A 12,952-nucleotide genomic window follows, 5' to 3' on the forward strand; every position below is an offset into this window, starting at 1 on the left:
AGTGACCAACTGATCTACTTTGATATTTACTTTCACATAACACATAATTAAGAAAATAAGGTTGATAAAATCATAATATGCTTGAGCATGTAAGAATGAACATATTTTTTTATTCATAACAAACTACAATTTTAGGTGCATGTATATTTCATTACCTTGGTACTTTTCTATGATCGATTTTTTTTTTTTATTTTTATGAAAAGGATGACAATACTAAAACACATACTTGTGTGTTGTATAAAGCCATTAAGAATAAAAAAAAGAATAACTTTACAATCATACACACTATGAATTAGCTCTAGAGACATAAATTGTAGACTAAACTAAATTGATCAGTTTAAGCACAAAATCATCCAAACAAATAAAAAATATTAATTTGTTTCGATTTTTAATTTTTTAGCATTTGTTTTATTTTGGTTTGTATTAGTTTGAATTTGGACACTGTAATGTTAATAAGAACCTTCTGATCTTAAAGAATTATACTTTTGACCCATCTAAGGTTCATTCTAAAATATTTGTAATTATTTATCTATTTATAAAGAAAATATTAATTTATAAATGTTATTTTTTTAACAAATTTTGTTAGGTGGAGAATATTTATAATGGGTATACTTATTGTTTCATAAAGATTACTCAGTTATCAATTTTAAGAAATCTTTTAAAAACTATAATATATATTTGTGTTAGTGGTGACTTTTTTTCCTATAATTTATTCAACATCTCCTTCCAAATGATATAATACATATTTGGATTTTAACATGGAGATTTCTCAAGTATTTTTTATTCATATAATTGTAATTTTGTTATGGGAGTCTAACTCGATTATTTGAGTATGATGTGTGAATTATTGTAAACCTTTTTCACTATTTTTTATTCTTATGGATAATTTTTTTTTTCATTTTGTGCACTAGAACTTAAAAATATACTGAAATCCCCAAAAACATGTTTCTAGCTTTTATTTAAAAATAGTCAATGTCATCAAAGTTCATCATAATTTTAGTAAGATATCACATATATCTTTTAAGGGTCTTATTTGAACCCGGTGGAACTATTATTAACATGCTTTTTTAATAAAATATTTAATATAAATTTATAAGGCCTAAATTTTACAAAACTCATTGTGATAGGAGAATGAAGATAGAAAACAACTTATTTTTTTATCAGTAAATCAACAACAACAACAACAAATTTTTCTTGTTGAATGCAAAACGACAACAATAATAAATATATAGAATTGTTATAATAATTTTTTGGTTAAATTACTCATTTGGTTCTTATAATTTCATGATTCTTATCTTTTTGGTTCCTATAGTTTGAAAGTGATGTTTTTAGTCCATATAGTTTACATTTTAATTCTCTTTTAATCCTTATAGTTTTGAAAGTGATTTTTTTAATCCTTATAATTTTATTTTAATTCTTTTTTAGTCCCTATAGTTTGAAAGTAGTATTTTTAATCATTATACTTTATATTTTAATTCCATTTTATTCCTTATTATCAAAATATGAGTAATATTATCAATTATAATTAACTACAAAAACATTAGTAAGTAATTTATAACTAATTTATCGTAAGATAATTTGTAATAAAAAAATAATTGATAATTTATAATTAATTTGTAGCTAATTATTATTTTTGTAATAAGGAATAAAAGGTAATTAAAATACAAACTATAAAGACTAAAAATATCACCTTCAAACTATAGGAACTAAAGGAGAATTAAAATACAAATTATAAGGATTAAACACTTTTAAACTATCGGGACTAAAAGAAAATTAAAATATAAATTATAGGAACTAAAAAAATCACTTTCAAACTATAATGACTAAAAAAGTTAAAATTATGAAATTATAAGGACCAAATGAGTAATTTAAGCTAATTTTTTAAGCATAAAAAAATATGCAAAGTATCATAATCATAAGAAACTTTTTAATAACAGAAGTTTCTTAATTTATTGATGATTAAATATTAAAATATTATATGTTTTTAAAAAGCTGAATTACCTATGTATTTTTCTAAATATTTGGTTAACCTTAATTGTATCATTTAATGCGATATACAAATACTTTTGAAAATTTAGAAGATCCAATTCTGAAGTGTTTGGAGGATTAAAAACCAATACTTTAGTCAAAAACCATTTAATGACTTGAAGTTTTTTTTTAAAATTATTACAAATATTATAATTTGTTGGAGTTGACTAATGAAATTCAACTTCTTAAGATTTTTTTTTATCTAAGACAATATCAAAAAATTGACAACAATTCATGCATTATAATATATATTATAATATATTCATAAATATATATTTTGATATTAAGTTTTAACATGAATTATTTTTGATAAAAAACTTTTTTATGAGTATAAATGCATTTATTTGATGTTTATAAAAATATATTCATAAATATTTTAGGCTTAAATATCATTTTAGTTTCTAGAATTTTGATATTTTTGTTTTTTTCCCATAAAATTGTTTTGGTAATTTTAATCTTTAAATATTTATTTTGTGCATTGTAGTCACTGTTGTAAGAGCAATTATGTTAAAAGATGATATAGCAAATAGAGTGTCTTGTTTAAAATAAAAACAGAGTGTCACTATAATTTTGTGGTAAACTAAAAACAAAATATTTATTTTATAGGGACTAAAAAGTTATTTGAAGACGAATTTAAAATAAAATAGAAAATTTAAAAACACTCCTTAAATGAATCAATAGATTCCGTGTAGTATTTGAAAAAAATTAATTAGGTCTCTAAATTAATTTTGTAATAAAATTACCGTAATGAAAGTCTTAAAATTAACTTATAGCGACTTAAAACCATTTGTTTTTACAATGTATAGCAACTTAAAACTGTTAAAAAATAATAATTTGTTACAGTTTCAATAGCCGGAGGAATTCAAATACAAAAAAAATTATAAAACAAAGTACCTAACTATAATATTTTTTAATGCGGAACTAATTAAAAATTTATAGTTTCAGAACATTAATTTAACCTTTAATATATTCAACCGTGAAAAAGAGTCACCCAGAAGAAGAGTGAGAGTGGGGGACGAAGAAGCTACTGCTGAAAGAGAAGCTCCTTCGATCTACAATCTATAGCTATTACGCTCTCAATTTCCGAGAGTGTTCTCTCTCTCTCTCTCACACACACTCACCGCGATTTCACCATTTTTCCATCATGATTTCTGCTACTAAACTCAAATCTGTCGATTTTTACAGGTCGGAATCTCTTTCTCTGTTCTTCTTTTTCGGTTTCAATTTGCTCGCGAATGTGCAGAATAGTTGTTTTCTATTATATATTTAGTTCAATTTTGTTATGTTCAATGTTCTTTGTTAAGTTCTTGAGATAACGGTTCGGACCGAAGTGCTCAGCGTAAGAGAACACAAAAAATTCTATTTATTCAGAGTCCATGTGCAAGAAGAACATGTCCATTTCCTAGATTCAAGTCTTCTTTTTTGTGATTTGAAGTGTTTTGTTGTAAATTTTACAAATAGTTTTGTGGTTATGGACATTACCGCTTGCGATGTAAATTTTATGAGTAATTTGTGAATGCATGTTTCCCTTTTTTATAATTTTATTGATAATTTTGTTATGTGGTTTTTGTTGACTTATGTCAACAGGAAAATCCCGAGAGATTTGACTGAGGCGTCGTTATCAGGGGCGGGATTATCCATAGTGGCAGCTCTGGTTATGATGTTTTTATTTGGAATGGTCAGTAGATGAAAGCCTGAAACCTCCATTTTGTTTGTGACTTATGAATTGCTGAACATAATATGTGTATAAGTGTATTGTAAATTGATATTAGGTCCTCATACTGTTATATGCCAAATTATGAACATCTTCTATTTAGTTTTGTCAAATTTGAAGTTTTATTTGGTTGTTTAAGTTTAATATTGATGTTTGTCTTGCAACCTTGTTTCAGGAACTAAGTAGTTATATGTCTGTTAGCACCTCCACATCTGTGATTGTTGACAAGAGTTCTGATGGTGACTATTTACGTATCGATTTCAATATCAGGTAGAAGCATTTGCAAGTGTTTTCTGTCTTTGGTTGAATAGGGTGTTTCTCAACTCAAGATGGTGGATGCTTGTGTCTTAACTATTGTTTAGTGTTATATTTGAATTATTGGTGGCTTTGTGGTTTTCTGAGTCTAGGTATGAACTTTTCATGCTGCAAGGAATGTGAGCTTCTATCTACTTGTATTTGCAAATAAGCAAATTGAGGCTTGTGTTATAGGAATGTATACTTGTCTAATAGAGAATTTATGAAGACCAGCTTGTTGGGGTTTGATAAGTTGTTTGCTGTCTATTGGTTAATTCATTAAACAAAATGGTTTTGTAGTTTGACTTTTTAGAAGCTTGAAACTAACTTAGGTAGTGTTTGGATAGAGAATTTCAAAATTCTAAGGAATTTAAAATGCATGGAAATTTAATTGATTCAATTAAATTATTTTCATTTTCAAAATAGTTTTTTGAATAAAGAAATTCAAATTCCTTGTATTTCAAATTCTTTATTTGGATAAAGTAATTTAATTTTCATTATCTGTAAAATTTTATTTTTAAATATTTATTTTAAAAAATGCATAACAGTAATAGAGAGGTAGAGGGAAAGAGAAAAGAGATGCAAAATAGTGTGAGGGAGGTGCAGAAGACAGAGAGAGAGAGAGAGAGAGAGAGAGAGAGGGAGGGAGGTGCAAAAGAGAGAGGGGAAGAGGTGCAATAGAGATAGAGCACTCACCAAAGCTTTGGGTGACAGTTTGACAGTGAGACAGTAAAGGAGAAGGAATTTTCAAACTCTTTGATTTTCCAATATTATTTGAAAGGCCTTCATATTACTTTAAAAAAAAAATCCCATCAAATATCCACCATTTTAAAAATTCTTTGGATTTAATATCCAAACAAGTCATTTTGATATGTCATATTTTAAATCCACTTGAAAAATTGAATTCCTCTCTTAAAGCTCCAGATCCAATCACACTATTATAGAAGAGATGAAAACCTTTCAATGAAACATTTCAAGTCATTTAGACATCGTAGTTAGTCATAGTATTATACTCAGTACATTAAGTTAATTTAATGGCTATTTGTTAACTTTATCTTCCTCTGCTCTGTTGTTGTTGGCTGATTGCTTCAACTTATTTTGTAGTTTTCCTGCACTCTCATGTGAGTTTGCATCAGTTGATGTGAGTGATGTGCTGGGAACAGTAAGTTTCTATTTCTCCATTTTCTTATTCATTTAATACTTGCTTATGATACGATACCTCATCTCATTATTTGATGTTTTAGTCCTTGTACTTAATATTTTACCTCTTGTTTTCAGAACAGGCTCAATATAACAAAAACAGTTCGTAAGTTTTCTATTGATTCAAATTTAAGACCCACTGGTGCTGAGTTTCATTCGGGTACAGTTGCAAATGCTGTAAAGCATGATGATGAAGTAGATGAAGAATCTGTTGAAGGTTCTTTTTCACTCACAACACATAATTTTGATAAATATGTTCATCAGTAAGTGGCTACTTCCAAAAACATTTCATTTGATTTTTCTGTGTTTTAGCTATTTGAGAACTCTAAAGTTCCTTTTAATATGAATTATTTACTCTATTTTTAATAATCCTTTTGCAGGTTTCCAGTTACGATTGTAAATTTTTATGCACCTTGGTGTTCCTGGTGTCAACGTTTGGTAATCATTTTATCATGATTCTTTACCTCTTCTTCACTTCAGGAAATAAGATTGGTACCTGATGTCTTTGTTGCTTCCTAAATAGATTGGTTTTCTTTTTCCATTTCAACAATGTCTCATTCCTTAAAAGACAAATTTCCCTTTCAGTACAGGTAGTAGTGGCAAAGGCTATTTCAAGTGCTTAGTGCATATTTCATCAGTTACACTTCAGTAGTGACTAAAGCAAAATCCTGATTTAGAATGTTGACTAACATGTCATGCTAGGGGTGCTAATAGTTGCATTTCACCTGCCCATATAAGTTTGTTAACCAAGTGCTTTGATACCATTAGAAATCTGAGAGATATCTGATGATATTATTTTTATACCTTGGAATATTTTAGAGTATCCTAGATGATCGCATAGGATTTATTCTTCTTCTATATTTTATGATTTGTTTCCTTATTTATTTAGGATCTTTGTAATTATAGGCATATCTGATTAGAATCAGATTATTAGAATTGATTTATAGGCATATCATATTATGTATATAGGAATAAATTCTCCTATAATTATTTGTATTTATTGCAAGCAGTCTATATAAAACGGACTTTGTTGTCTACGGTTTCGGCATCTCTTGCATCTATTTTTCTGTCTTTCAACAGATACAATGAATGAATTGTGCAGAAGTTCTAATAAGGCTATTGATGAAGAAAAGTATGGTCTAGTAGATCCAGCACTAAATGGGAGGCCCGAAAGGCTTAGCCAAACGCTCAGCTGGATGGGAGGAGTTTATTCACTGAGCTAGCTGTTAGTTAGTCTGTTTTACTGTCTGTCATGCATTTTGATTAGTTTTTCCTTCAAATGATAAAGACTGACCTTACTGATAAAAAAAACCTTTTCCTTTATTTGAGGTCAGGAAATACCTCCAGAAGGAAGAGGGAATTAGAATTTGATGGAGTATGTCCTATTCCCTTCCATATGCCACTACTTATATCAACTTCCAAAAGGAAAAACTATTGCAACAGTAAAATAACAAACCCAATGATAATGTGCCAAGACATCAACCTAATCAAAATGCATGAAAGACTGTAAAATGGACTAACAGCTAGCTCTCACTGAATAAATGACTCCCATCCAGCTAGGCGTTTGCTATGCCTTTTGGGTCTCCCATTCAGTGTTGGATCTCTTTGCCCATCCTTTTCTTCATCAACAGCCTTATCAAGTTCTTTCCTTTAATGGATGATGGTGTGATTAATAGATTTTGAACTTGTTACATGAATTTATCTTCTGCTGGTTTCTTTCAGAAACCATCATGGGAGAAGACGGCTAAAATTATGAAAGAGAGGTACTCTATTATTGACTCATTGTTTCTCACACTTCTTTTAATTACATTATAGAAGATTGACTTTCTCGCTTGCTTTGTGGATTTGGTAGAGATGTAGAGTTATTTTTATCATAACTTCACTAATTCAAGGTCCAATATGTGTATTATTACATTTTATATAGATATGACCCAGAAATGGATGGACGTATTATTTTGGCAAAGGTAGATTGCACTCAAGAAGGAGATTTATGCAGGAGGTACTATTGCTAGTTTACTTTTCGTCCCCCCCCCCCCCCCCCCCCCCTCTCAAAAAAAAAAAAGATTCTTACCAAGAGTTGACATATTTTCCTTTTTTATGTAATTTTTTATATCCATTATTTAATGAAATTTAGTTTTCTATCATTTTTTTTATGTTTTTGCTTTTGAATCATATATACACAACATTGCCAAATCATACCTGGAAAAGAAGTTCTTGTAATAACCATAAAGACTATGCTGCTGATGAACTTGGAGTGGAGAAAGGAAAGGGGCCAAGATATGTTTTTTTAATTTTGGTAGAAAATAAGGAAAAGAACATTATTGGAAAGAAAAATGGGGTTAACTGCTGTATACACTGTTTGGCTTGTAAAAAAGAACATGGGAGGCAAAACTCAAAAGAAATGTGCGTGGATGGACCCCCCATTTTTGGCTCTCATCATAGGTAGCAAGTGCAACAAAATGATGTGTGATGGGTATTAAGAAATAAGAAGTGCATTTGTTGTTTTGACCCTTATAATTGCATGAACCTTTCGTCAATTTGCCTTGCTCATCACTTAATAGGTATTACTTTGTTGGAAAGCTGCCTCAATCATGGTCACCCTAGTCTGCTTCCTTAATTGTGGCCAATCAGAGTTAGTTGCTGGCGGGTTGAGATTTCACATTGACTAGAGATATGATCAAATCTAGTTCTTACAAAGCTTGGACAGTTCTCAGTTCTCACCTTACAAGCCGATTTTGTGGGATTGAGTTAGGCTGTTAGCCCTAATTCTAAGATGGTAGCAGAGCCTATCCTAGATCCATTGTTTGGTCACCTACATTGCCATGCTCTAGGCCTATATAGCCTTCGACGTGAGGGGGTGTGTTGGAAAGGTGCCTTAATTGCAGTCACCCTAGTCTTCAGCCTTAATTATGACCTACCGGAGTTAGTTGCTAACGGTTGTGATCTCATATCGATTAGAGATGTGACCAATTTAGTCCTTATAAAGCTTAGACAATCCTCATCTTACAAGCTGATTTTATGAGGTTGAGTTAGGCTCTTGGCCAAATTCTAAGATACTTGCAAGAAATTAAGGTTATTGTTGGGTAGATTTTTCAAAATGTATATCTGATGCTAGTAACATTACAGAAATAATTTTATATAAAAAAATGAAAATAGGAGTATTCAAATTTTTTAAAATGTCGAAATGAATTATACTTTTTATTAACCCAGATATATATGAAGAATAAGTCAACAATGAATATAGTGAAATTCCTATTTAAGTATTATTTTATACTATTACTTATTTTTATAATTTTTTGGGATGTGTTTTTAAATTTTCTTTTTCTTAAATTAAAAAACTTCCTCAATATCTATAACTTTCTTTCACCGCAGTTTTATTCTGATTAAACACGAGGAAACAATTGTATTGTCTCTATTTTTCATTCGTTCTGTTTTCTTTCTTGCCAACCTCACCTAGTGGGATAAGACTTTGTTGTTGTTGTTGTTGTTGTTGTTGTTGTTGTTGTCTGTTTTCTTTCCTGCTCCTTTCTTTTCCCACCAAAAGTTCAGATTCACATTGTGCTTCTATCTGTGAAACAGTGCAGATTATTATTATTATATTTATTATTATTATTTTTTATGTTGCTGTAACTGGAGCTTGGTTTTTGTGTCAATTAACCTTTTTGATATGTATTAAAGGATAAGGTGTTTACTTTTGTAAATAAAGCAAATATGTGAGGGTTAGTGGGGTTTTTTGTTATAACATTAATTAAGGGCTGTGATCCACTATGACAGGAGTATAGTAAGAATAAGATTGATTAAAAACTGATATATGGGAGTCAGAGCTGAGTGGCGGTCATATGATTGTGATGTTGCATTCTTGTCAATAAATCTTCTGTCTTGCTAGGAGTTAGCAGAGAACGGAAATTAGTTAGCAACAGTTAGAGTAGTTTGTTTCCTAATAGAGGGGGTTTGAATTCCTTTTTGTTCTTGCAAACATACCAGTTTTCACTTTTAGTCCTTGTAAGGTTTTTTTTTCCTTCAAAGATTAGGCTTTGTAGATCTTCTTCACATAAGATTGAAGATAAACATCAAACACTTTCTGCAATACTTGTTATGTTGAGCTTGAAATTATTTTTCTTCATTATAATTTATTACTTTTTGTCATGGTTTGTTATTAAACTCTTATTATTCTCCATCTATGCATTTTTTGCCATTCATCTGTATCTCAATATCATTGTCCAGGAATCACATACAAGGGTATCCATCTATTCGAATCTTTCGTAAAGGTAGTGATCTCAGGTAATAAATCCATTTGGGAAAATCAATTGGTCAAACAGTGTTTGATGATGAATTCCTACCTCTGATTCAGTATTTCAAGCAACAATCATTTGTACTATATGTTATGTATGATTATTAGTTTGATGTTATTATACAGCATTAATTTCATTAAGTTATCCCTGCATAAACCTCATATTATACAGGTCATGCATTTTAGGTATTTCTTCACCTTGGATTTTTGGGTAATAATGTACACGTGCGCTCATTTGGCATCTGCTAATCCTTTTTTGGGTATTATATACTTAATAAATTTTGTGATTGTATTAAATTTTTTCACTATTTTAATGTTGTAGTTTTTTTAACTTAATTGCACTTTTGGTCCCTCTAGTTTGGCCAGTGTCTGATTTTGGTTTCCCAAGTTTTTTTTTTTTTTGAGTTAATTAAGTCTGTAATTTAAAAATTAGGCAAATTTGGTCCCCTTTTCTATTTTCTTTTACCTAAAACCCTCAAATTATTAATTTTCTATCCAAATATTTGAGGGTTTATGATGGAATTGGGATGTGAAATTATTTTACAAGTTTAGAAGTAAGAAATTCTGTGGAAACTTGATAAAATTTGAAGGATTTCAATAAGATGTGAAGTTAGGGTTTGAAGTGGGGAAAGTTTAAGATTTTTTTTTTGGATGTAATTTGATATTTTTGTTGGCGAGTTTTTAGTAGAAGAAGATTTAGTTGATTTAACTTGTAAATATTGAGTAGAAAATGATAATTTGAAGATTTCAGCAAAAATAAAATAGACAAAGGGATCAAATTTGCTAAGTTTTATAAATAGAGGAACTTAATTGGGTCAAAAGAACTTGGGAGACCAAAATCCCATACAATCTAAACTAGAAGGACCCAACATGCAATTAAGCCTTTTCTTCATTCAATAAGGGAATGGGTTGGATCTAAAACTCAAATCTAGAATGCAATTAGTGATAAAAAAACATTTTAATTAAAAGTAGTGGAACATGAAGATGAAACTGATGCATTGAAATAGGTAGGAAAGGAAAGGACTATATATTTCATTGGGAATTGGTCAGAATTACGAAATCGTTTTGTGAAAATGGATATTAATAGGTTAATTTTGTTCTGTATTTCCATTATTTGATTGTCATTTTTCCATGTTTCTGTTATTATTTGAATTTGAATTGGTTGTTATTTCCCATTTCTCGATTTCCTTATTAGTTCAGGGTTATATATAGGCATATCTCTTGTACCTAAATAAAATGTTTTTATATCAGATCTCACTAATACATATAGCCAATAATGTCCGCTCTCTTTTTTTCACCTCTCAACTCAATTACCTAAATCTCCACAATTGCGGTTGCATTTTGTTTAAAAAAGAAGATAAAAGGGGTGTACTCCTAGAGCAATTCTCAAAATCCATTTGCGTACTGTATCTCCTGAGAGGATCAGCTGCATAATTAAATGGATGATCAATTTTGTAGTAATTAAAGATAACTTTGGAGAAGTTACCACTTACCAGGACTTGCCTCCTTGACCTTCTCAATGAATCAAATTTCTAATGGACAATGCCACTTCTTTATAATGTTTACTTGTTTAGTTCGCCATTGTATTTAGAGAGAGGTCTTTCAATTCATTTTAAGCCATATTTTTATGATATTTCATACATCCCTAATATTGTACCTTACTTGTCCAAGATTGGATTTCTAAAGTTTTGGATTTTTTTCAATAAATCTAGTTTCCTGAATGCTTTTCCAATTTCAGAAGTGAACATGGGCATCATGAACACGAGTCCTATTATGGAGATCGAGATACAGAAAGCCTAGTCAAGGTTCATACTATATTTTAAATTAGCATAATTTGAATCAGTAGACTCTATGCTTTTTTGATGTAATTAAACATCACCTTCTGCCTGCAGTTTATGGAGGATTTAGTCACATCTCTCCCAACAGAATCTCAAAAGCTAGCTCTGGAGGATAAATCTAATGCTGCAGACAATGCAAAAAGGCCAGCACCATCAGCAGGTGGATGTAGAGTAGAGGGATATGTGCGTGTGAAAAAGGTAAATGCCAAAAGATTAAGGTTTAACCTTCAACGATAATTTATAGAAAAACTCCTTTTTTTCTTAGCTTTCATATGTAACCATGAATGATGGTCTTGCGTTGTTTTGGAAATATCTGATACAATGGAATCCTTTTTTTCTTTTTTTCATCTTCTTTTGTTTATAGTAGAAGCTTAAGTTATTAATACTAAAATAACTTATTGTTTTTTCCCCTAGATTTCAATTTTGTAAAGAAATATAAACTGTTTTGCACTTTACAGGTTCCAGGAAATTTGATCATCTCAGCTAGATCAGACGCCCATTCTTTTGATGCTTCTCAAATGAACATGTCACATGTCATAAACAACTTGTCTTTTGGAAAGAAAGTGACTCCTAGGGCCATGAGTGATGTGAAGCTCTTGATACCATACATAGGTAGCAGCCATGACAGGCTCAACGGCCGGTCATTCATCAATACTCGTGATTTAGGTGCCAATGTTACTGTAAGTTCAATATTTTATATGAAAAACTTATAATTTAGTGTTAATTTTACTATTTGGCTTTTGTCAGTTGGTATCATAATTGAATGTTTGATTGCATGATGGGAAATATCCTGATTGCTTGTATGTTGGTCTCCATTTGCAAGAGTGAGATGCAACAGATAGCAAGGATGCCCAGGACCTCATGAAGTTTTTTGCTTTGCTTTTCTTCCAAATTTATAGTCCTACCACTCACTCATGTTTCTGCAGATAGAGCATTATATTCAGATAGTTAAAACTGAGGTAGTGACTAGGAAAGGTTATAAATTAATTGAGGAGTACGAGTACACAGCGCACAGCAGTGTGGCACACAGTCTGGACATTCCTGTTGCGAAGTTTCATCTTGAGCTCTCCCCCATGCAGGTCTGCATACAGAGGTTCTAGTTATGGATGAATTTGTGCATTACTAGTAAATTTATTTAAGGTTTACAATGCTTTTGTCTGCAGGTCTTAATAACAGAAAACCAGAGGTCTTTTTCACATTTTATTACAAATGTCTGTGCCATTATTGGGGGTGTTTTCACGGTTTGTATTTGCCATTGTTCCAGATATTGTTATTTTATGCTTTTTTTTTTTTAATTACATTGTTGATTTTCTTTTTCTTTTGTGATTTCAGGTAGCTGGAATTTTGGACTCGATTCTGCACAACACTATAAGAATGGTGAAAAAAATTGAGCTTGGCAAAAATTTTTGATAGATAGGTGGAAATTTTGTATAGCGTAGGGCATCTGATTTTGTAATGCCCAATTTCCCTTGGCAGTTTTATAGGAAATTAGCTATGCTATATATCATACAAATATACCTTTCTAGTTACTTCAGTAAAAATGATCATTTCAAGGATAAGGATTAACGAGGTGAATATTGTTGGTCA

The 12,952-nt window shown here is 30.3% G+C and overlaps 1 protein-coding gene across 1 annotated transcript; it reads left to right on the plus strand.

Annotated features, from left to right (window-relative positions):
- Positions 1–2,996: 2,996 nt before the first annotated feature.
- On the plus strand, positions 2,997–12,952 carry LOC114380396 (protein disulfide-isomerase 5-4-like). The gene is made up of 15 exons (XM_028339423.1): positions 2,997–3,213; positions 3,616–3,706; positions 3,918–4,012; positions 5,141–5,198; positions 5,315–5,499; positions 5,617–5,674; positions 6,959–6,999; positions 7,161–7,235; positions 9,461–9,517; positions 11,266–11,332; positions 11,420–11,563; positions 11,824–12,045; positions 12,292–12,444; positions 12,529–12,606; positions 12,698–12,952. The coding sequence occupies exons 1-15, from the start codon at positions 3,173–3,175 to the stop codon at positions 12,773–12,775; spliced, it is 1,443 nt and encodes a 480-aa protein (XP_028195224.1). The 5' UTR covers positions 2,997–3,172; the 3' UTR covers positions 12,776–12,952.

This window comes from Glycine soja, chromosome 12 (genome assembly GCF_004193775.1).
Source record: "Glycine soja cultivar W05 chromosome 12, ASM419377v2, whole genome shotgun sequence".
NCBI lineage: Eukaryota > Viridiplantae > Streptophyta > Magnoliopsida > Fabales > Fabaceae > Glycine > Glycine soja.